Source organism: Diabrotica undecimpunctata, chromosome 1 (assembly GCF_040954645.1).
Source record: "Diabrotica undecimpunctata isolate CICGRU chromosome 1, icDiaUnde3, whole genome shotgun sequence".
In the NCBI taxonomy this organism is placed as follows: Eukaryota; Metazoa; Arthropoda; class Insecta; order Coleoptera; family Chrysomelidae; genus Diabrotica; species Diabrotica undecimpunctata.
Window position 1 is genome coordinate 130892483 of NC_092803.1, and position 24390 is coordinate 130916872.

At 33.7% G+C, this 24390-nt stretch overlaps 1 protein-coding gene across 6 annotated transcripts in view; it reads left to right on the forward strand.

The window, feature by feature from the left end:
- pico (ras-associated and pleckstrin homology domains-containing protein pico) overlaps positions 1-24390 on the forward strand; it is a 639385-nt gene that overhangs the window by 599052 nt on the left and 15943 nt on the right. For all 6 annotated transcript variants that reach the window (XM_072519677.1, XM_072519669.1, XM_072519690.1 and 3 more), the window contains 5 exons: positions 11167-11371; positions 17218-17459; positions 17889-18123; positions 21182-21635; positions 22360-22605. In XM_072519677.1, coding sequence (XP_072375778.1) covers positions 11167-11371; positions 17218-17459; positions 17889-18123; positions 21182-21635; positions 22360-22605 — 1382 coding nt within the window. The remainder of the gene's footprint in view (positions 1-11166; positions 11372-17217; positions 17460-17888; positions 18124-21181; positions 21636-22359; positions 22606-24390) is intronic.

Genomic DNA, 24390 nt, shown 5'->3' on the forward strand with positions numbered 1-24390 from the left:
TTCGGTTAACTTACTAATATTCCTACATAAAACCAATATTAGTCCTTCACAGGCATGTCTACTCTATCCATCTCCCAGCTTGTCTTTTGGGAACTTTATATTTATCGTTTAGATTCGCATTGGTTGAATATGATTTCGGCATTGAAAGACCGCTAACCATGTTAATCTATGCAATTTCTGTTTTGTATCAATAGTTGATAATTTGTGCCACATCTAAGTAACATATTTCCAAAGTTTTGGCACAAATATTTATTGGATTTTTTTAATAAGAAATTTATTTAAATACTATCTAGTTATGATAAAATAATAACTCAATACGTAACTAAACTATCCCCATTCCCCCATTCTGCCTACCAGACGCGAATTTCTTGGAATGTCTCGCATGAGGTCCTGGACGGAATTCAGATGATTTCTCCCAGTTTTTCGTAAATTCGTCGTCTTAAATTGTTCTTCACCTTGGGCTTCCCATCCACCATGATAAACCTGTCTAGACAGTAATGTTCAAAAATCCTCTATTGGATGAGCCTGCGGCAAGTTTGGACCATTATCGTTTTTGGGAACAAAAGGTATGTGGTGTTGTCGAAGCAAGTTTTGGTTATCTCTTGAGTAATGACATGATTCTATGGCTGGTCAGAACATGATATCGTCATTAGCATGATGTTCGTCGGCAAACTGAAGCAATTTTGACTATTCAAAGCTTCACCCCTCACTCTTCCCACCAAAGGACGGTTACACTCCTGTTAGAAATTGCGTACCAGACAATGATTTTATCAGCAAATTTTGCTTTGTGTTTGAATTATTATCAGGGCATTATCCTACGTTGTCCCTATAAAATCAATCTTTCTCCTCATTTCAGAATTACTCGTGAGTAAGTGAAATACTTTTCGTCATCTATAATAATATTTTTTTCATTGGGAAAGTGTATCCGCCTCAGTTGACGTCAACATTTTGGTATGAGGAAATGCGTTTGAGAGAATTTAAGGCACTTACATCGCCTTCGATATTTAAGAGTCTTTCTTCTCGATTCCAACGATATCGTACTCTTAGAAGATCTTTATTGACGAGTCAGTCTCCTCGTTGACATTCCAATCTGGTTTTTTGCTCTTCTCGCCAATCTCTCTGGCATATGTACAATAAATGCACGTGATCTTCCATTTTTTGGGAGTTTAACACATCTTCTTCTTCTTCTTCAAGTGCCATCTCCGCGGCGGAGGTCGGCAATCATCATAGCTATTCGGACTTTTGAGACGGCTGCTCTGAAAAGTTCATTTGATGTACATCCGTACCACTCTCTCAGGTTGCGCAGCCATGACATTCTACGCCTCCCTATGCTTCTCTTTCCTTGGATCTTTCCCTGCATAATCAGTTGGAGCAAGGTGTATTTCTCTCCACGTGTAAGTTTAACACATGGTATTCTATAAATAGTTCTGCGTGAAATGTTTTCATTCTGATGACAATTTCAGCTTTGAGTACCCGCTCAACTCACTTGTAGATACTTTTTTATCTCTAATTTATAGAGCATCTTAAAACGAAAACTTTAAAATAAATAAATCTCAATTGACAGTAAACAAAGTAAACAAACTTTTGTTTCCAAAGGCAACTTGATGTTATTTTGTTTTTGTTCATATTCAAACTAGCGAATTTTGTGCCAAAACTTAGGACATTCATTACTCTTCATGTATTGATTTTTAATCGTATCCTTTTTTTATTACTCTGTCCATCTAAGTAGTATTATTTTTACGAGATGCATTCGTTAATCTTATTTGTTTTTAACTGCCCAACATTTAGTGCCATACATCATACCCTTACGAAGAGATCTTACGAAGGTCTTATAGAATTGAGGTCTGAGTTATATTCGAATATTTCTGTTAGTTCACAGCCTGTGTGTTTCTTTGCATTTAATAAATTTTTTTTTAAATCATTTTACCATACACAGATACCATTTTATGCGTAGAAGTAACTCCATATTTCCTTATTATCATAAGTTGTCATATTAACTTATGTCATTAACAGTTCTTTTAAAATGCGTTACCGGGCGTGTAGCACCCCTATTTTCTCTATTGTGATCTGACGAATGTTACTTGAAAAAACATTTCTTTCTTATTTGAACTTTATCGTGCCTCCATCGGTTTGGTGTTTTTCTTTTTAAGTTTCATTAATCGTGCTGATTGTCATCTAGCTCTCTTATGTTCTTATCATGGGACATAGATAATACATACCCAATTTAACTCCGACCTTAGAGTTCTCGTTACTACTTGTAGAAATGAAAATATTGTATAATAATATACACACAACGCAAAAGTCTAGGGATATTTTTATAAATAGACGTATTTTGTTTATCTGTAATCAACTTAAAAAAAGTAATACAAAATTTGTAGTTTAAATTGTTGTTTAATATGTCAAAAACCATAAATTGCAAAAAAACAGAAAATTGGAGCAAAAACAATATATTGAAAATCATCCATGTTTCACATACCACTATAAAATGTCAAAAATACGAAATATAAACTTAAAATAAAGTATGACCACCACGTTGGTTTATCACAGCTCTACATCTACTGTTCATGCTCCGAATCACATTGTTAATGTGTGCTTGAGGTAGTTGTGTCCATTGTTCTCTCAGAAGCTCTTTTAATTGATACTCATTGTAGATATTGCCCATATGTGGAGTAATTCTTCGTTGGAGCATGTCCCATGCTCAATGGGATTCAAGTCCGGTGATTGTGCTGGCCACGGAAATACATCAATACCCTCGTTATCCAACCAGTTTGTTACAATATGCGCAATATGTGGTCGAGCTTTATCATGCATAAAGTAAAAATTTTCTCTAACAGCAGTAGCAAACGGGCGCACAACAGGTTTAAGAATAGTGTCCAAATATTGCTGACTTTTGAGAAAGCCACGTGGGAAAATAAGGTCAGTTCTTCCGTCAATCATGATTCCGCCTCATACCATTAATGTACTACCTCTGTATGCATACACTTCTTGAAGATGTCGTAATCGTTCTCCATTTCCGGGTCATCTCCAAACTCTTATCCGACGAGAATATGGATGAAATCCATATCTAGACTCGTCACTGAACAATACTATGGCCCAGTCATTGTCAGTCCAATTCTGAAACTCTTGACACCAGGTACATCTTGCCGCGCGATTGCCTCTAGATAGAGGTGGACATCATAGTGGTCGCCGACTACGAAGATTGGCTTCATGGAGACGATTCCTCACGGTACTGCTGCTAATTGTTACATTATGTGCAAGCTGTAATTCATTAACCAGCTCGGGTGCTGTGATTGTTGGCTGCCTTCTGGCATTTAAAATTAAATATCGGTCTTGAGCGACGGTTGTAGAGCGTCCACGTCCTGGATGTTGCTCGGCTGGACTTCCAGTGGCTCTAAACCGATGCCACAAACGACTTACGACGCTTTGGGAGACACCCAGCTGGTCAGCAACTTGAGTTTGTCGCATACCAGCTGAAGGAGGCCCACGGCTCTATTCATCTCCTCCAACGTTAAATGTTGTCGTTGCATGCTAAAAAGACAATATCTTTATCTCACCTATTAAGCAAGAATGGTATAAAGTGACTAAAATTAAAAATAAAACATAAAAATGTCGATTTTTTTGTCTCTTATAAAAAACATTCTAAAACACGTATTGCTATCAGTTTTACAATTTTTTTTTTTTTTTTTTGATAAGAAGTGAGTGTCTGTATCAACAATTATAGTACAAGCAAATTTATATAGTCATGAAATTTATGTCATTGGTATTGTCAAATTATTAAAATATCCTTAGACTTTTGTGTTGTGTGTATATTGATAGATGTCAAATAGGTACATATAGCAGATCAGTAGGGCGTCCCAGAAAAAGATGGAAAGACAACTATATTACATAATGGCACAACTAATATCAATATTGAAAGAAAACCATATTTTAAATCAAAGTTATGCTGAAATGGGTCCCATTGTAGTTTCTCTGGCTTTTCTCATGATTTACAATGGAATTATTAGCAGGAGGTTTGACACTGTCATAAGTGGATATGATGCAATATCATTTTACATTAGCGTCTGTTTTTCGCCACTTTTTGTGTAGTTCCTTTTATATTGTTCTTTTTCTTGGATGCCAATGATTGGTTAATGGGGTTTCATATTTTTTTGGAGTCTTTTAATGCAGAGCCTGTCGCCTTCCTAATTTTGTTTTCTATGTTTTCTTCGTCAGTTACTGATCTTGTTCGAACACCAGACGTTCCGCAATAAGTTAAAATAATTTGTGTAAGGCATATTCTCCCTTGTGCGCCGCCAATTTTATTTTATTTTATAAGTTTTGCTGTACTCTGTTTGAGACCATCTTATTCTAGGCCATTAGGAAGTTGTTTGCATATAAATTTGTATCTATATTAAATATACAGCTATATTAGATAAATTCCCATTTATCCTAGATTTTATTTGGGATTTTTCGATGTGCCAAAATCCCCTTTTTTGCAATCTATTGTATTCAGTCGCTGTTTCAGAATTTACAGTGCCACCGACATCATATAGAGCACGGCTGTGTATGAAAAGTTTTCATTTTCGCCTTGTTGAACACATTATGATATAAGATAACAATCTTATCAACCTACATTAAGAATATAGGCGGTTGTATATTATTTAAACCATAAATTATGTTCATATTTTATAAACACAATGTAAACATGGTAAAAACTTGTCGGCTATCTATGAAAAATAGGTTAATGAATTACATATTCCGCCAATAACAAACCGTTATCGATCGTTTCACCCCAGCGCAGAAAAATAATAAAAAAACTAATTGTAATTAATGATGTAACGTTCATAGTCTTCAAATTATATATAAACATACGTATGGAAATGACAATACAAAGTGCGTTGAACTAAAAGATGTTGAACCATTATACAGACAAGATAATGAATTGTTGTTGATTTTTTTCGTTAAATGTCGCCTGCGAGTCGGAATATAGTCGTCAACGTCGCCGTAGGAAAAACGAATGGATGGTTATGGCAGTAAAATGTCCTCGTATGCTTATACTTAGCACAAAACGGTTGTATTTCTGTTGACAAATGCCCTGGGAATTGTATTTAAGAAATTGTTACTGCCGGTTATGGTTATAATTTAATGTTGCCATTACTATATTTTGTTTAAATTGACCGGCAAATTTGTGCTAATTGAAATTGAAAGGAATTTTCTAGGACCTGAATTTTTATTTGGCCTTAGAGAGAATCATCCGTGTAAGGAGGCGAAGATAAACAACAGTGTGTAAGTTCGTGGATTACTTAAGAATATCGTGACAGATAAATTTTTTATGGTCGAAGAATTTGAAACTGGAGCATTTTCCATTGAGATTTGGAGAAATGTCAATGTCAATTTGGGAATGATCGTAAAGAGATGAACAGCTTTATATTTTTACGTTGGGTTGGAAGATAATAAGTGGAAAATGCGTGTCTGATATCCGTTATGTGGTAATTTCTCGACAAAAAATTTTAAATCATTAATAGCTGTTTTATTTTAAGGAATGCCCCATTAAAACGTGATAGTGTGCTTTACGTGCAAAATGTAGCGGGCGTTTTTGCAGGAGGATATTACAAAGATCTTATTATACCATATGTTTTTTATATTTCATATCTCTTAGCAATTATTCGTTTATTATCCGGGTTTCATATTTAATAATTCAATTTCAAGGAGACTTGTTCTTAATGATTGCACAATACAATACCATTGAGGATATGTCAATGTTAACGAATTTGTTATAAGTAAAGGGTGTTTTTTTAGAGGTATGGAAGTTTGAAATGGAATACAACAAACATGATTTTTATAAATTGACATAAAATTGACTTTTTATAAGGTAATCTTTTGGCATTATAATTTAATAATGAATTCTGGTATATTACCGTCACGGCTGGCTCACTCACCGAATTTACGCCTTTCTAGGTGATGATGTATCTTCAATTTTTGCATGAGTTATATTTTGTAAGCACGCAAAGCAAGATCTTTTCGCAAAATCTTTCATAAAATGGATGAACACGTATCCAACTGCTGTGCACGATGGCAGATAGACTGATTCGGGTCTTCCTGTATACTACGCTCTACAGCAGCAACAACTTCTTCTGTACACACTATACGATGTGTTTTTGGATGCATATTATCATTTAGAGTAAACGTGGAGCAAAAACGTTCCATGGTTAATCGAGTTGCTTGCTCTGTTTGAGTATTATATTGGCCATGAAATGGATGTAGTGCGCGATACATATTTCGAACAGAACCACAATTTTCAAAATAAATTTGTACAATTTGGAAGCGTTGTTCAGGCGTCAAGTCTATTCATGCTGAAATGCCAAAATAAACTTAACATAAATCACTTGACAGCTGTCAAAATGGCCGACAGTTTAAAAAGTGTTACCAACTTACATTTCGATACCTCTAAAAAAACACCCAATATGTGTTATTTTGTCACTTTAGTCCAGTCGTCAGAGATTTGACCTCTAAAAATCATACGAAAAAGCGGAATTTTGCTGAGAATGTCAATTTTGGAAAAAAAAATGCCAAAAAGTTTACCACTTCTATCCCCGGCCCTTCCTCCTAAAAGCCTATCCCTAATAGAGTATTTGTAGAATATGCTTAAAAGAATAATAAGAGATGGATGTAATAGGCCGCAATAAGAGATCCACACAACATCGCACAGCTAGTATAAGCTGCTCTTGAAGAATAGAACAACTTACCACAACTGTGACAATTTGATTAGGAGCATGCCCACGTGAATTGAAGCTTGCGTTAGGGCTAGGGGTGGTACCACTGGTGTTTTAAAGACCAGTTATCCACGAATACTTTACGCTATTTTTTTATTGGTACACTTTAAAATCATGTATTATAACTAAAAAAAATTGAAATAAGAGCTAAGAATGTAAAATGGTTGAATTTTTGATGTACATCAATATACCTTTCGTTGTTATGGAAATGAGAAAAACAAAAATTAATTTTCAATCTGTCACATAAGATTAATTGTTTTTACTGGTTGTATATTGCTTAAAAATGATGATTACTGAACATTGATTACTTAAATAGTAAAGCAGAATCGCGGTTAATACCGCAAAAATATCGGCAAATGTTGCGGCTGGTTACATTGGGGAGAGTATTACCAATAAGAAGAATTTTTCAAACATTATTGAGAGTGCCATTAATGGAAATACAACCCCATTGGCTTCCGAGACTGTCGGTAGTAATAACAGAACAGCATTTCCTCTGATTTAAAAAAACGGAAGTATAAATATTTCAAACAATACCAACTGTACTTTTCATATTCATTTAAAAGATTAAGATTTTTAAATATTTGAATAAAGCTTTTGAAACATTTGTTAGTAATATTTTATTTATTTGACGTTACAAGGTAGGTACTCCTGTCAGGTTAGATCAATATTTAAAACTATGATGTTGCCATGGTAACTTTAAAACACGCGCTTTTTTTTGAAGTTGAATTTAAACACTCTGAGGCGTACTTTAAATAAGAAAAATGGGGGTACCAATAAAAAAAAACAATTGAACACTATTCGTTTTATATTGAATTTTTTACGGTACTGTTTTGGAAACAAATCGTGTTAATTTATTTTTTCAGGAACTTTTGTGTTCTTTAATTTTTAGATATTTGTGATTAAATTGTTTTAAAATAAATATAGTTTGACTTCGTATATTGTTTTTCTTAAATTTGCTTGAAATAATAAGAAATAACAGATGATTTCAAATAAGTTCGGTTGTGTATATCTTTAAAGGGAGTATTTAGAATATTTGCAAACAATTACTCTAACGGGGTCTTACAGTAATAAAGAATCGGTACCTTTTGAGAGGATTATCGTGGATAATTGAGAAATATTTAATGGTTTTTTGTTGTCCTGTGTTAAAATATAGTAGGAGATATTTTTTATTAACAAGACATACTTAAAATGATTTCGAAAAAGAAAAAAACTAATATTCTCAGAGTTATACAAAATTTAGTCAAATAAAAGAAATTCAGAGAAAAATATAACGTAGCGGCTTTTTTGTACGTTACATACAGAGTATACTCCTGTTATTATCATTATATGAGAATATTTTATGATTACTCTTATTAGTTTTTTATCAATTATATTTCCGTTACTTTTTATTATTATACACATTCTTAATAATCTCCTGTTCTATTAGAAATATTTCTCTATAACAATAAGATCTGATAAATTCTATTATCTTATTCAATTAATAAAAATTTATTTTTCGACTCTCCTGTGCACATTTATTATATTTCTATTTTTCTCTTTTGAGAGTTTGTGTACAACAGAGCGTTTTGCCACAGTTTTGCCTACAGTTACTTAATTAGATTTAACGGTACCGTTTACGTTTTATATTTCAAAAATTTACAAATAACACTTAAAATTTTGTTTGCCTATTTTTAATTTCGTCTTTAATCCTTTGGATTTGTTCACTTGAAAATTGTCCACTTCTCGATCGTTAAAATGTCGATTGTCTCTTCTCTGGCAATTATTACTTCTTAGTTTTACTTCTTTCACTCCCATTTATTTTACTTCAAATTTGATTAAGGGGATTTTCTTTCTAAATTTTCAAAAAATCGATTTTTATTTTTTTTACTTTAAAAGATTCTTAGTATCATAGAAATACTGTCCTAAAATTTTATTAAGAAATTCACAATAGAAACGAAGTTAGCTGTATTTTTAACAGTACCCACCTAAGTTAAAACTCGTTTTTATACAACGCTGCGCGCCCCGCTTAACCTGCGCATCAACAACTCGACAATTGTTTTCTAAAAGTTGTTTTATAATATTAAAATATATCGAAAATAATATTCTTTTGAAAATCAGAAAATTGTCCTGGATCTGGTGGTCATTTAGAACGTGCTCGAATAACATAAAAGAAAATTCTAAGGAAATTAGCTCAACTACAAAAAACAATTTTAAATTAGGTACTCAGTTCCTCGGCAAAATTGGATGAAAATATAAATTGGAATAAAAATTGGAGAAATGGCAACAATTTACACAATCTAAACAGGAATTGCTGATTAGAGGTTAAAAAATTATTGTGGCCATTTTATTCCATAAAATTACAGTACAAATACTTTAAAGAATGTTTTTTCTCGAAATCACATTTTTCAAAACTAGGAGATGTTTTTCTCAAAATCTACTAGACCAATCTCAGTAAACCAAATTTTTTTGGATACTATATATACGAGTACTAAATAAACCTCTAAAAATAAAAAAAAAACACCTTACCTTTTTAATAAAGGGGTAAATTCACCCCAAAACAGGCGTTTTTTCGAACTGTTTATAAAATCGCATATAAAGGCCTTAAAAATATAAAAAATCTTTTTAAAGATTTTTTATTAGTTTTAGGTTTCAAGAATTGAATCCCGTTGAAATTTAAAAAAGAAAATTTACAGGGGGCAGAAAAGTGTACCCCAAATTAAAATGCATCTTTTGGAAGACGTCCTCTGTAATCGTGAAAAACAAATAAAAGTGTCAACATTTTTTTCTGTATACTTCAAATTCTTAATAATGAATAGAAAACATTATGATCATCAATATAATAGTTTTTTTTGTTTAATATTTAAAAATTGTCTTTTTTCCAATTTAGAGAGTAAAAGTCCCCTTCAAATTTCTTATATCCCCAACCTTTTCTTGTTTTATAATAAATTTCTACGTTACTAAACAGTACAATTGACTACTTACAATTTCTACTTAATAAACACCGCAGAATAGCCATGTCATAATGCTGGTGCAGGTTCTTTTCAATGTTTAGTATTAAGTAGTTAAGGGAGAATAAGAACACATTTATACTAGACGACGCCTTTGTTTATTCTAATTTGCAGATCGAATGTAAAGTGAATAATAAAATCACTAAATGATTTATTCAGCATAACCTTTACTTAGACAATCATGATATTTTACATGTAGGAATGACCAAAATTCAGTTAACCGTTTTGTATATTGATAAAGGCAAAAATAACTGGAGTAAAAAAACGTTTATTGTTTATTGTAAATAAGTAGGTACAAAAAAGTGCATGTTTGAAATTTTGTGTTCAAAATGTAAACGACATTCATCAATACATTTTTGGCAACGCTTATACATAGTGAAACACGTCTTTCTACAGAATTAAAAGTTGGCACAGAGAACTTAAAACTCTTCTGCAATCCTGCCTTTTAAGTACTGCATATCCCGTATTAATGTGGCAAAAACTTTATCTTTGAGTACTCCCCACAAGACAAAATCACAGGGCGTCAAATCTGGCGAACGCGCGGGCCATTCAATTGGGCCTCTTCTCCCTATTCAAACAGTAAACTGGTCATTTAGAAACTCAAGAACTTGCAATCCGTAATGAGGCTTGCACTTGAAAATATCGAATACTTTGTATTGTGGATTATTTTCAAGTTCTTCCTTTAAATCGATAAGAAGTTACAGGTAATTATCAGAATTTACCGTTTCATTAAAAAAATATGGACCGACAAGACCACCCGCATAAATTCCAGCCCATACTGTTATGTCAGGAACATTTAACTTTTCTGTGATGGTTACATGAGTGTTATCAGATGCGAAATACACACAATTTGTGACGATTAATTCGTCTGTTCAATTTAAATTGAGCTTCGTGTGACAAGGCAATTTCAAAGTATTTTTCCTAATATAAAATAAAAACCTAATCCAGTATTTTTTACGTTTTATATATTAATTTCAGAGAAGCACATAAAGGCTTTTATGTTCCAAATTGATTTAATTTACGACATCTTTTATAAGTTGTTAAAAAAATGGTTTACGTACTACCAAAATTTAATAAACGAAATAAACGTAATATGCTTTATGGAAAGATCAACGCCCTGCGACAATTCATACAATATTAAATTATTCTAAGAACAAACCTAATAGACATTCATCCGAAAATGTATATATTGGCATCATCGCCGAATACATCTGCACTACAATGTATTCTCGCTTCTCGGTATCCCGCTTTCGTTGTTTTATTAACCTATTAGTTCACCCCTGCCAGCCATTTTATAAATTAAACAACAGGTTTATGAGTCACTTTGCCTACATTGTGTAATTTTAAACGATATATGAATATATTATCTTTGGAACAATATTGTTTATGTCTTTGAAAATACAATTTTAAATGTTTTTCTATTTTAGGGTCTAGATCCCATCAATTCCACGGCACACTTGCGACCACTAAACTCCGAAATTACCGCTCCTAGGATAGACAGTTACAGGTTTTCCATGGCCAACCTAGAAGATTCCCAAGATGTAGACCTTGATGCCATCCTCGGAGAACTCTGCGCTCTGGAAACCGTTTGCGAACAAGAAATTGGTCAAGCTAGAGAAAAACTACAATCAGGTAATTTTCATAATGTAATATAAATTACCAGTTAAAATTACCGTTATCAGTTACCAGTATCATACAAATTATCGGTTTACGTACAAAGTATCTATCGCTTTCGAAATAATTGATTTCTTGTAGTTATGCCGCGACAAATTACAAAACTGTTTTATTATTGCTAGCCTAATTCAAAAACCTAAAGAAGTTGAAAATTTCCCGTCATCAATGTTGTTGGTACCAGACGTATCTATACTAAGGAATTAAGTAATAGTAGAAAAATAATAAAGTTTATATTAAGTTCACAGCAAAAAGGAAGTTTATATACCTACATTAGACAGTTTTGTATTGAAAGAAGGTTCTCTGAATAGCTCTTAATAAGTTACATGTTGTGATAATTGCAACAGTTTATAAATGGAGGTTTCCTAAGATGAAGAAAATTAATAAAATAACTGAATCAGCTTTAACAAAAAATTAAATAAGTAATAATACACGGTTGTGGTAACACCAAAAAATGAAATACCACCGATTAGATCTTACAATGCTGCACATACTGGTTTACTCCTTCTACTCATAAATTTGGTAAGATCAGTGCAACCGCTTTTTCGTTAATTTAGTGTTAATTGTGTTTTTAGTTAATTTTTTTCTGCCAACATTACAAAAAGTAACAAAATTATATTGTTTTAGTTGACCAATTTTTTTTCTATTAACTTTTAATCGCCGTCATCATCATTCAATCCTCGCTTATCCACTGCTGGACATATATCCGCTTTGTCCATCTATTATCTGTCATTCGAGCCACGTGACCTGCCCAGTTCCATTTCAGTGTTGCTACTCTCTCTACTGCATCAGCCACTCCTGTTCTTTGTCGTAGCTGGCGATTTGGGATCTTGTCTCGTAGTGAAACGCCCAACATAGCACGCTCCATCGCCCTTTGACACACACGGATCTTTTGAACTGTTCTCCTTGTCATGGTCAACGTTTCGGCACCGTAAGTTAACACTGGCAAAACACACTGATTAAACGTTTTTCTTTTAAGGCATATTGGTATATCAGACGATTTGAAAATATGGTTCAGCTTGCCGAAGGCTGCCCAAGTCAGTCTTATACGACGGAGAAGCTCAACGGTTTGGTTATCTTTTCCTATGCGAATCTCATGACCTAGGTATTTATAGGCCATTACCTGGTCTATGGATCTTGTTCCTACGCATATATCTTCGCTGACTACAAGATTTGTCATCATCTGGGTTTTAGATATATTTATTTTCAATCCCCCTTCTAGCGAGGAAAGGTAGAGCTGATTTAAAAGTTCTTTGGCCTCATCTATCCTATCAGCTATTAGTACAATATCATCTGCAAATCTTAGATGGCTAAGCTTTTCTCCGTTTATGTTTATGCCCTTGTCGGTCAGTTTTGCCCTTTTACATATATATTCCAAAAGCGTAGTGAACAGTTTCGGCGATATGGTGTCCCCCTGGCGTACTCACGTTGTATCGGAATTTCTGGGTTTGACGATCACCCACTCTAACACTGGCTGTTGCTTTTTGGTATATATATTTAATTATATTTATATACCGATAGTCAATTCGGCATTCTGTCAAGGCTTCCAACATTTTTTGTTGATTTACGGTGTCGAATGCCTTTTCATAGTCGACAAATATTAAAGCTAGTGGTTTATTATATTCAGTGCATTTTTCTATAAGATTTTTTATTACCAGTAGGTGATCGTTTGTTCCATAGCCTTTTCTAAAACCCGCCTGTTCTATGGGCTGATAAAATTCCAATTTATTTTCTAGTCGTTTCGTAATTATTTTTGTAAATAGTTTATAAATATGTGAAAGTAGACTTATGGGCCTGTAATTCCTGAGGTCGGTAGCATCCCTTTTTTATGAAGTATGATAATTTCTGCGTTATACCACTGGGTTGGTGTTATTGCTTCCTGCAAACATCTAGTGAATAGTTTGGCAAGGACCTGCCATAATCTTTTCCAGCCACCTTCAAGGCATCTGCCACTATTTCATCGCCTCCGGGGGACTTAATCGCCGTGCTGTCTATTATATGTTAGGTGTTATTTTATGAAGGTGATTTTGTTGAAACATTCCCACAGAAAAAAATCATGCCTGTTAGATTGAGTAGATTGAGTAGAGTCGTTTTGTTTGTCGACATTATCCGTTAAGGAATAAATACATCAATAAAAGTTGTGACGGTTAATTTTCTTATAATATAAGGCATGTCGTAATAATAACCAAATACTATCAAAATGTCTAAATTTTGAACATAAAAATTAACATTGTTGTTAATGAAAGATGTACAAGGATATGTGGCTGATATCAAATACCATTTATTTTCTTGGTGTTTAAGTATTTATTATCCTTATATCAATAAGCCCATACAAAGGAGTAGTATCAAAGGATATTACAAAATTCTTAAACGCATTATTATATAGCCTTTGCCGAAGGTCTACCGATTTAGTTAGGAACATCCTCATTTAACCATAATTTCGGATCATAACAATACTTAGCACACTTTACAAATAATAATACTAACAATACAATTAACACTAACAGATACTGAAAGAGTTGATTAAATAAAAGTGTTGCTAGTTTACCCCAAAGTCAATAGGGTTCTTCCTTAAACTAAGTTTTAAGACTTTTTCTTTTTTCTTTTTTAAAAAGAGTTATCGCATACAAGGACAGACCGACAACGACACAAACTGTATGAAGATTTTTTGTCTGTAAATAAAATGTTTGAAGGAACGTTCTGATAAAATATTTCTCATGTTCTCGCAAAACTCAACATGTTGTTTTTGGTCTTGATAGATCATGCTGGGTACGATGAATAAGAAGTTGTTCTTGATAATATTGTACTAAATGAACATTCTTCATTGATTTTAACAGTGACAGAACTCGCAATATTCCATTCCAAACATTTCACGAATATACAGCTTACACGCTTATTACCTGAGCAACATTTAGAGTAATAATTTCTAGAACCAAATTTTTCGAATCCTGTTATTACTTTACTAATTTTTGTGTGACAGGGAACGAGTAATATTCAAACGATGACGTAAAACTACCGAGTACTTCGATCGTAAATCTCGAATAATATCTTTTTGTGGATAAAACACTTGCTTTAATAGATATAATTGCCATTTCTAAATCGGTCTTTTGTAATATACTCACAACATCTTCCAAAAAAACATCATCTTCGTCGCTTTGAATCTGGTAAGTCTAAAAAAATCTCAGATAGAATATAGTTTTCCCTTTAACCGATCCATGATCTGATCCTCGGTACACTCTTACATCGTTCCATTTGATATTTGTGTTCTGTTTAACCGCTATATATTCAACAATCGATTTTAATTTTCTAGTGGGCTATGTCCACGTGAAGTTATGAATATCTTTATGCTTAGAATCGATTAAAAATCTTTAAATATACTTTTATAAACCATGCTCTATTGTGATTGGTGATATTTTCACCAAATTGTCCTATTATCTCATTTTTTTATTTCTGTCCAACTTTACTATTAAAGTTACCCATAATTAATACATCTTTTCTATTTTCCATTTTATTTAATAGGATCATGTGTCAAATTTTTCCTTTTCAGTATCATTAGCATCGTCCTTTGATGCATATACGCCTTAAGGTGCGCTTATACGGGCAATTTTTGGGCAATAATTGCTCGACAACATGAAAGGATCAATTTTTAGTAATTAGTGGAACGATATGTAGCAAATTAAAAAAAATACGGCAATTGTTTCGGCAATATTGCTTCTAATTGTTCCATATATTCCATATTATTCAATGCCACTGATACGAATATCCAGTGGGTATAGAAATTTAAGTCAATTTATTTTTAGTCTTGTATGCATTTATTTATTCTTTAAGGGTTAATGCAACTTTTGTCGATGCAGGAATTGGTTCTCTGATATTGGCGATTTCCGTTTTTTTTTCTTTTGACTCATAATACCGAAAGAGCTATATGCTCATAATGCCGAAAGAGCTCATAATGCCGTATGAATTGCTTGCTGATGTATGAAAGTATTGTATGGTTTCTTCGAGTTGCTTCTTATCGCTCAATATTGTAGTTGCTAAACATTTTGACAAATTGATACTTGTTGCCGTTACTTGAAATTGCTTGATATTTTGTTATGTCGCATTCGATCATTATTGCTATATTTGAGCAATTTTTGTTGCCCATTATAAGCGCACCTTTATATAGACATTTTGTGGCCCCACAAGTCTATGTCCATTCTAAGAATTCGTTTATTAACTCTTACTCTTGCACGTTTGTCCTTGCTAACAATGTAACTAACTACCTTTTCTCTCATATCCATTCCCTTTCTTTTTGTCTCACTTACGGTTACAGTATCTAACATACATACCGTATACATACATACATACATACGGTATTCGGTGATTCTCGAATAGCAAATACCAACTATTTGGCACATAGCGACTAATGAGTATATATGTTTCGTATAACGAATAATCGCTATTCAAGATTTCCCATCGTCGGTCGGTGTTTTACACGAATCAAAGAAGATCAATATCACCGAATAGTCACCTATATCTTGTTCCCCAATACAAGTAAACATTTTCAGGGTAGTTCGGTGAATAGTGAATAATTCGCCTGTGTGTATCCGGCATTAGTTGCCAAGAGTCCCAGATAGCTGATGTTTGATACTTATAGCCTGCTTTCTAACACCCTAAAGTAATTTCTTTATTCGTTGCTGGTATCATTTTATACGAGGTTTAGTCGTGTTCCGAGGAATTATCGGGTATTTTTGCATTAACAATATTTTAACGAATAACGAGTCCCAAACTCGTTGCTTCAACCACCAACCTGGAGAACCAGAATTTTCTGTTATGGTTTTTTTTCCTAGCCGATATGGTTCCAGGTTTTAGACGCCAGGAACTCACCTTTCGCCCCCTTTCGTCTGTTCATAACGTGCACTCATTGTACGCCATGCACCCAGTCGTTCCGACCTCGAATTCAAAAGCCTTCGGGGGCGTGAGGTTACGCCTATGCGTAACACAAGAGCCAAAAGCCATTGATAAATTGATTCTATCACATGCTCACATAATCACTCAATTCAGTCACTAATTAAGGATAACACAACCAATTCTGAAAATAACCGTTTAGCAAGCCCTTTCCCTGAACATTCTCTGAAGATACACTCCTCCAGTATGCCATCAAAACACCACCAGGACCAACAAACAGAAATTAGTGCCGTCATTCACAACATACAAACACGTTCTGACAGAACATCCAAACAGGAACACACACAATTACTACATCCCAAAGGATAATGATTCGAGAGTAGGATTTGTTGGCAGAAGCTGAATTCTATTTCTAGAACCCCCGACTTCTTTAACTGAAACAGTGGACATTACTCGGAGTTTTGTCGATATGAAAACCGATCTGCGCCTGTCTCATTTGAAAGCATAGTATTTAGTTTGAAAGAAAAGTACCACTACATCAGTTTGGAAATTGCTGAAAGAGTATATTTTTACCTTCTATTCTAAAGAAACGATTAGATGTCAGAAGTTTCTGGTTGTCCAAATTATTTAATGTGTGTGACACCAGGTAACCTAAAAAATTTAGTTTATAAAAATTATACCAGAGAAAATGGAGTAGCAAGCTTAGATCAATATTGAATGTTGTAAAGATATTATAATATCATACAGATGAATATCTGTTATTTTCAACGTTTACAAAAAAATAAGAAACTTTTTAGCTATTAGCTGAAGCATTATTTAGGGCATATCGTTTGATAGAAAATCATAGCATCACGATTTATAATTAATACCCTATATTTTTGCATATCTATGTGCTCATTTAACATAAATATTTATAATTTCAGATGCTCAATCTTTGTCACAATTTGAAAACAGAACGCACAGTAGATCCCTCTCAGAAGCCTCGCGCGTAAAAATCGACACAGAAGACAATCTAATCCTTAAAAATGATTCAGGCAGGACCGAATCTCCAGATAACGATTCTGCCTTCAGTGATACTGTTTCTATGTTGTCCAGCGAATCATCTGCGAGCAGTGGAGGTAGCGGAGCCAAACCACAGACTTTAAGGCTTCAAAATATTCAACAGGTAAGTTGTTTCATGTTATAAAAGTATCAGTTCCTTAAGGAATTCTTACTAGATCTTCTTTTGTTGTTATTTTGACACCAAACAACTATTTGCCGAGGAATTATCTTTTTTGTTTCAAATAGTATTTAATCTTTTCCCGATTTTATTATATCTATATAACGCCAAATATTGATTAAATTTCAATATGGATTGAAAATAAATTGAAACGGGGAAAACGACAGAGAGAATGAGCTAATATACTTATTTGCCATCTATACTACATGATTTGTCGGATAAATAAACCTTGTAGTCCAGGTTGTTAGGAAGTCTACAAAGATTATTTTGTTTTAATCGACTTAAAGAGAGTAACAACAAAACATAAATTTTGTTATATGTACACTTCCATTATATAATATGTACTACTTTTCTATTAACAATTTTTATTATTAGGATGACGCTTCAAGACTTAAAGCGGAAAAAATCAAGATGGCCATGGAGAAGATCAAGGAAGCCAATATTCAAAAGTTGTTTTTAAAAGTGTTTACGACAGACGGTTCGGCAAAATCACTACTAGTAGATGAAAAGATGATTTGTTCCTATGTTACTAGGTTATTGGCAGATAAAAATCACGTTCAGATGGAACCAAAATGGGCAATCGTTGAACATTTACCTGACTTGTATATGGGTAAGTACAGGATACTAATTCGAACTTAATTTATAGATAAAATCTTGTTTTTTTTACATTAATGGACATTGATCTAATATATTAATAGTAGGCTAGCACTTCCCCTTGTCTGACAAGGAGATACAATCTTACCCATACTATTTACTATCGCGTTAGAAGACATTTTCAAAACCATGAACGAAGTCGATAAAGGGATCAGTGATGGAATTTTGTCTGATCTCCACCAATTGTTGGGGGAAAGCTTATTAAATTCTTTTCCACAACGGTTACATTACCAAATATTTTAGGACCATGGACTGTTAAAGAGATTTCTTCAGTATATGTAAGCAGACTTCACGGCGATGATTCCTTATGTGTTTGGTTTTATCGGGTTGTACTTAAAGAAAAATAAAACGTAACCAATCGATACCACACATTTAATAACTAGAGAATATTTACAATACCACTATTACTAATTAAAGAGTTTGCTTTACCATTGTTCATTATATACCGGTGTATTTTGGGGCTCGCGAATATAGCGAAAATTAATGCACTTTTCACTGCATTTTTGAGACGAAGAGAGCATAGGTACCAAATACCGCACACAGCCGCACGTTCGGCTAGCAACTTGACAACACAAAATCACATCTGTGATTCTTTTTGGTTGAACCAATATTTATCTAAAAGTGTCGACAGGCCGGCGTCAGTGGTTAAAACCCAAGTCCCTTATAAGAGATTTATGAGACAAATATTTTTAGGCAAGATTTTTATGTCTGTCACATAAGATTGAAGCCAATATTTGTGGAAACGAAAAATAAACTAATATTAATTTTGTTGTTTTTACAACAGGATCTGTATCAACAAAAAATATTTAAACCATTTTATGTTCACGGATGATCTACTTATAATAGCAACAATTATGGGAAAACTAAAAAAAAATGATATCAGACCTAAAAAAATGTCGCGACAAATTTAGTAAAAAATCTGTGGAGAAATCGTATGATGCAGTTTCGGCCTAGATTTTCAGGAATATAAGGTATATGCCTGAATTCATTCTATATATTTATAACTCCGACACGGTCAATTGATAAGAGGGCTACAACAAAAATAAACAGGTTGCGACAAATCGGATTTACACAGCACAAGATCGGGGGCACTGGAGACAACTGAGGGAAGCCTATGTTCAGCAGTGAACCCTACAGCCTGTTTGATGATGAGTCAATCACTCCTTGGCTCATTCAGTGTCCCTACAGCAAGGGCGCAAGACCCCAGAGTACCGTATTCAGCATTAAATCGTCGCTTGTCCACTGCTGGTCATAGATCGACCTCATCATTTTCCATCTGTTTCGATCTTGTGCCTCTTGCATTCAATTTCTATGGCAACGTTTTAGATCGTCAGTCCAACGTGTTGGTGGACGACCTTCTGCTTCGGTATGCATTATCCCTTGGTCTCCATTCCAATATCCGCTTTGTCCATCTGTTATCTGTTATTCGAGCCGTGTTACCTGCCCAGTTCCACTTTAGTGTTGCTATTCTCAGAGTACCGTATTACACACACAATATAAAAATTTTTGTAGCTGTGTTCATTCTTATACCAAACAAAATTATTACCTAGTCAAGACTTTCTCTCTCACTCCCTTCCCCTCTCTCTCTCACTCCCTTCCCCTCTCTCTCTCACTCTCCCTCTCTCTCTCACCCTCACCCTCTCTCTCACTCCCCCTATCTCTCTCACCCCCCCTCTCTCTCTCTCACCCCTCTCTCTCGCTTTCTTCAGTCTGGACCCCCTGGAGGGAGTATAGTGGTCGACGTGATATCGTGTATGGTCCGTCTCCATAGACTTTTGTCTCTGGTGATTTCTATTACATCGCGCATAAGTTTTTTGCAAATTCCTGTAATCTAATCAATTCATCTTGTTGGAGATCTTCCTCGTAGTCGTCGGCCTTCTACCGTTCTCTCCATTAAAATCGGAGAGTCTCTTACTGATCTTTAGTTCTCTTAGAATAGAATTATTTGTTATATGGTCGGTCCATGGAATTCGTAACATTCTTTTTCAGCAGAACATTTCAGTGGCGTCTGTCTTTCTTTTTTCTGATTGCCTTAGTGTCCAAGATTCGCATCCATAGGTCAGTATTGGAAATATTAAGCTGTTAAACAATCTCATTTTTAGGGTTATTTAAATATTGGGGTATTTCCATGTTTAGGTCATCTTCTCCATAGCGATCTTGGCTAGATCACATATACTTTTTATCTCCTCCCGGAGTGTCCCCGCTTTAGTGATTAATGATCCCAGATATAAGAGTTTACAATATCAAACTGGTCAATTTTGGTTATATGCTGATCATTGTTGAGTTGCCTATCCACTATCATGATTTTTATCTGATATACTTATATATATATATATATATATATATATATATATATATATATATATATTTTTATTTGATATACTTAACTCTAGACAAAACCTTTTACGCTCATTTCCAATCATCCGTGTGAGATAAATCAGGTCTTCTTGGCTGTTGGAAAAGAGGCTGAACTGTATCGTCTGCTAAGCGTAGATTGTTTATTTTTCACTCATTTATTGAGATGCTTTTTCTTATTCCTCATGCGTCCTCCTCATAAAAGGTTCTTGGTATAATTATATTAAATAGTTGTGGTGATAGTATACATCTTTGCCTCATACCTTAATCTTTGTGGAATTCGTTAGATTGATGATTATGCTATTCTTACTAAAACTAATTATTATCTTATGCATTAATTCGTGCTTATGATGACATATAGTCACACAGATTTTAAAAGGATACATTTTAGCGGTATTGATTAAGTAAGTCATGCGAATAACAGATAAACACTTAACATTTAAAAATAATTAACAGATCGCAGACACGCCACTAAATTAATGCCGAACTTCAGATTATTCAGCGAAAATACGCCATTTCGTCCATTAATGTCAAGTCATGACTATAAAGCTACTTGAATTTTTCTCCAAGGGGAACATAGTTTACCCCAACAAATCTTGTCTTTTTATAGTTCATATATTGATATACGTCTATATTACTAATACTTCCTTACGTTTTAGAGAGATTTTATGAAGACCACGAACTATTAGTAGATAACCTCCTGCTGTGGACGCGGGATTCGAAGAACAAAATTTACTTTGTAGAAAGAGAAGATAAAATTAAACTCTTTCTACAACCTGAAAGGTTCCTTTTGTCACCTTCGGACAAAAAAGAAAATCAAGATTTCGATGAGCACTCACGAAATATGCTTTTAGAAGAGTATTTTTCTTCAACCAATCCTCCAGAAGTTGAAGGGCCACTTTATCTCAAGGCCGAATCAAAGAAGGGGTGGAAGAAACACCATTTTGTGCTAAGAGCATCAGGTTTATACTACTATCCTAAGGATAAGGTTAAATCGGCTAAGGATCTCGTATGTTTAGCAACTTTTGACAACAATCATATTTATTATGGGTTGGGTTGGAAGAAAAAATATAAGGCTCCGACTGATTTTTGTTTCGCTGTTAAACATCCAAGGTAAGATTAAAATATTAATTATATTAAAAGGACTTTGTATTTTTAAACTAACACCAGTAACAACTTCACTAGTTTTTATTGATAATTCCTATAAAAATGATGTAGAAGGCAACGTCCTGTCACTAAGGCCTACCACTATATGGCATTGGTTTGTGAACTGGATTGTCCTATTTTCAGTTTAACCTGCAAAAGAGGACGAGGACAAATCTATTAGCCAGATGCTACCGTATTATTGTATGGAGTGCAACTTATTAAACCAGGATTAAGAAAATTCATTCCTTTAACATGGATTATAGAAGGGTTTTGTAAATATATATATATATATGTTTTGTTAAGTATGTATAATATTGAAAATACTGTTAAAATAACGAGAATTTGAAAAACTTCTGCCATAAAAATTCAATATTTTGTACATGTATTGCATGGTGAGATATATAACATTCTCCGCTTACAATGATAGACAAACGGATTGATAAAATTTATATATATTTTGTATAAAAATAATTAAGAAAAATTTAAGTAAAAGACAAAAAAGATCAGGTAATCAAGAGGGTAACCAATACTTATACCAGAGATAGTTACTGAAGATAGCACAGATTTACGGTAAAAGACATAAAACCAGTGAATAGAGATAAGATAATACTAATCGCATTAGGGCGTTATTATTTCTTATATTTATATTTTCTTATATCTTTTTATAAAAGAAAATAAATATTTTTTTTAGGTTACAAGAACCAAAATCCACAAAATACATAAAATACCTATGTGCAGAAGACCAAAACACTTTAGAAAGGTGGATGGTTGGGATGAGGATAGCAAAGTTCGGAAAACAGTTAATGGATAATTACAGGAGTTTAATCGACGAGTTGGCCCAAGAAGATTTAGATATTTTAGCACACGCAAGGAGTTGTTCAGTTAGTTCTATAGCTGTTCAGTCATTTCCTTCTACAGTCACAACACCAACACAAGGGTAAGTACAAGATCATTTTCACAATTTATTTCAGAATTTTTTTAAACACGATTTCCGGATTGGAAATTGGAAATCAAGACGCCAAAACTAGAATAGAAATGTAATTATCATTACAATCCATTATGGTTTAATCCCATCTAAAAAATAGTTCAAGGTAAAACAACCCACGAGAGTGCCACAATTCTTAATCAAAGAAGCGTTAGACAAGGTTGCGTTTTATCTCTTCTATTGTTTAGTTTATGTCCAAAGGAAGTCTTTACAAATGCCATAAATAGCGCATATGAAGGTATAAAAGTAAATGAAAAAATTATCACCAATATCCGACACGTCGCGCCGATGACGCAGTACTAATCGCTGACAGCAAGAAGATCTACAAACTCTGCTTAATAGAATCGTGCAAGGAGAAAGGTATGATATCAAAGTCAACGAAAATAAAACAAAAACAATGATTATTTTTAAGTCACACACTCACAATAAATCGCTTGATGGACATCCTATAGAGCACATAGAAAAATTTATATACTTTGGCTGTCCAATCAACAATATGTTGATCCAGATCAAAAACATAACAAAAAAGGATAAAAATTCCAGAAACGTTTTACTAAGAATGCGATCTTTCTTTGTAAATGGCTTTAAACACTGCGATACTGCATGGTGAAATGCTATGTATATAGCATCGTGCTATATGATAAGGAACATTGACATTGAAAATCAGATATTTCGCTGCATACTAAAGAGTCCATGACAAGAGCTGTACCATGACAGGCCACGTCAGAAACGAAGAAGTTGTAAGACAGATGAACATGCAACCAAAATTGGTAGACATAGTGGAAAATCGAAAAACAAACTTACTTAGGCACGATAGATATTACTTCTTACAACTGATAATGGAAGGCACGATTTAGGCAGGCGAGTTCCTGGTAGACGACAAACGACATGGCTAAAATACATCAAAGTCATGACTATCACCAACCCTCGCTAGTAGAAGGCACTGAAGAAGAGAATCAATTTTATGTGCCATTAGGTCTGAGTATTGTACGACGTATTGCAAATTAGCTGGTTAATTAATTAAATATTAAAAAGTAAAATAGAATATAGAATTGGCATAACTCATAAATCTTCATCTGTACAAAGGAATCACTTACCAGTGGTAATGATTGGCAGGTAGGAAATCAGCAGCGAAGCTCATTGGTAGGTAGAAAATCAGTCCCTTGTTATTGCGACACACTGGAAGAAATCTTCCACGTTAAACTGGAGATGTGCGCACCATGACAACTTGTGAAGATCTGCCCTCAGTTCTTTCGGTATTGACAAACCATCTTACATAGCAAAAACTTATAGGGTGGTCCTTAGGAATTATTAGAGAACATACTGTAAGTAAATTATGTGTTAAAACTGTCATCTTTGGCCGTGGCACAATTCTCCAGAATTTTGGTATTTTAAAAGCTTTTGTGCTTTGGGGTTAATTACCAACAACTGGTTCTCTGAACTTGACAACAAATATGACCAAGCCAATTTTATAGAGAGGAATTTAAACAATATAAAAGTAGATTTTAAATACTTAAAATATATTATTAAATAGGATTATATTATGTTAAAAATGTTCAGAATATTGAAAGTAAAAATTTGAAATAAATACTAAATACTTTTCCAAACAAGGTCACTTAATTGTATAAGAATGACATTGTAAGTAAATTAGGTGTTAAAACTGTCATCTTTGGCCGTGGCACAATTCCCCAGAATTTTGGTATTTTAAAAGCTTTTGTGCTTTGGGGATAATTACCA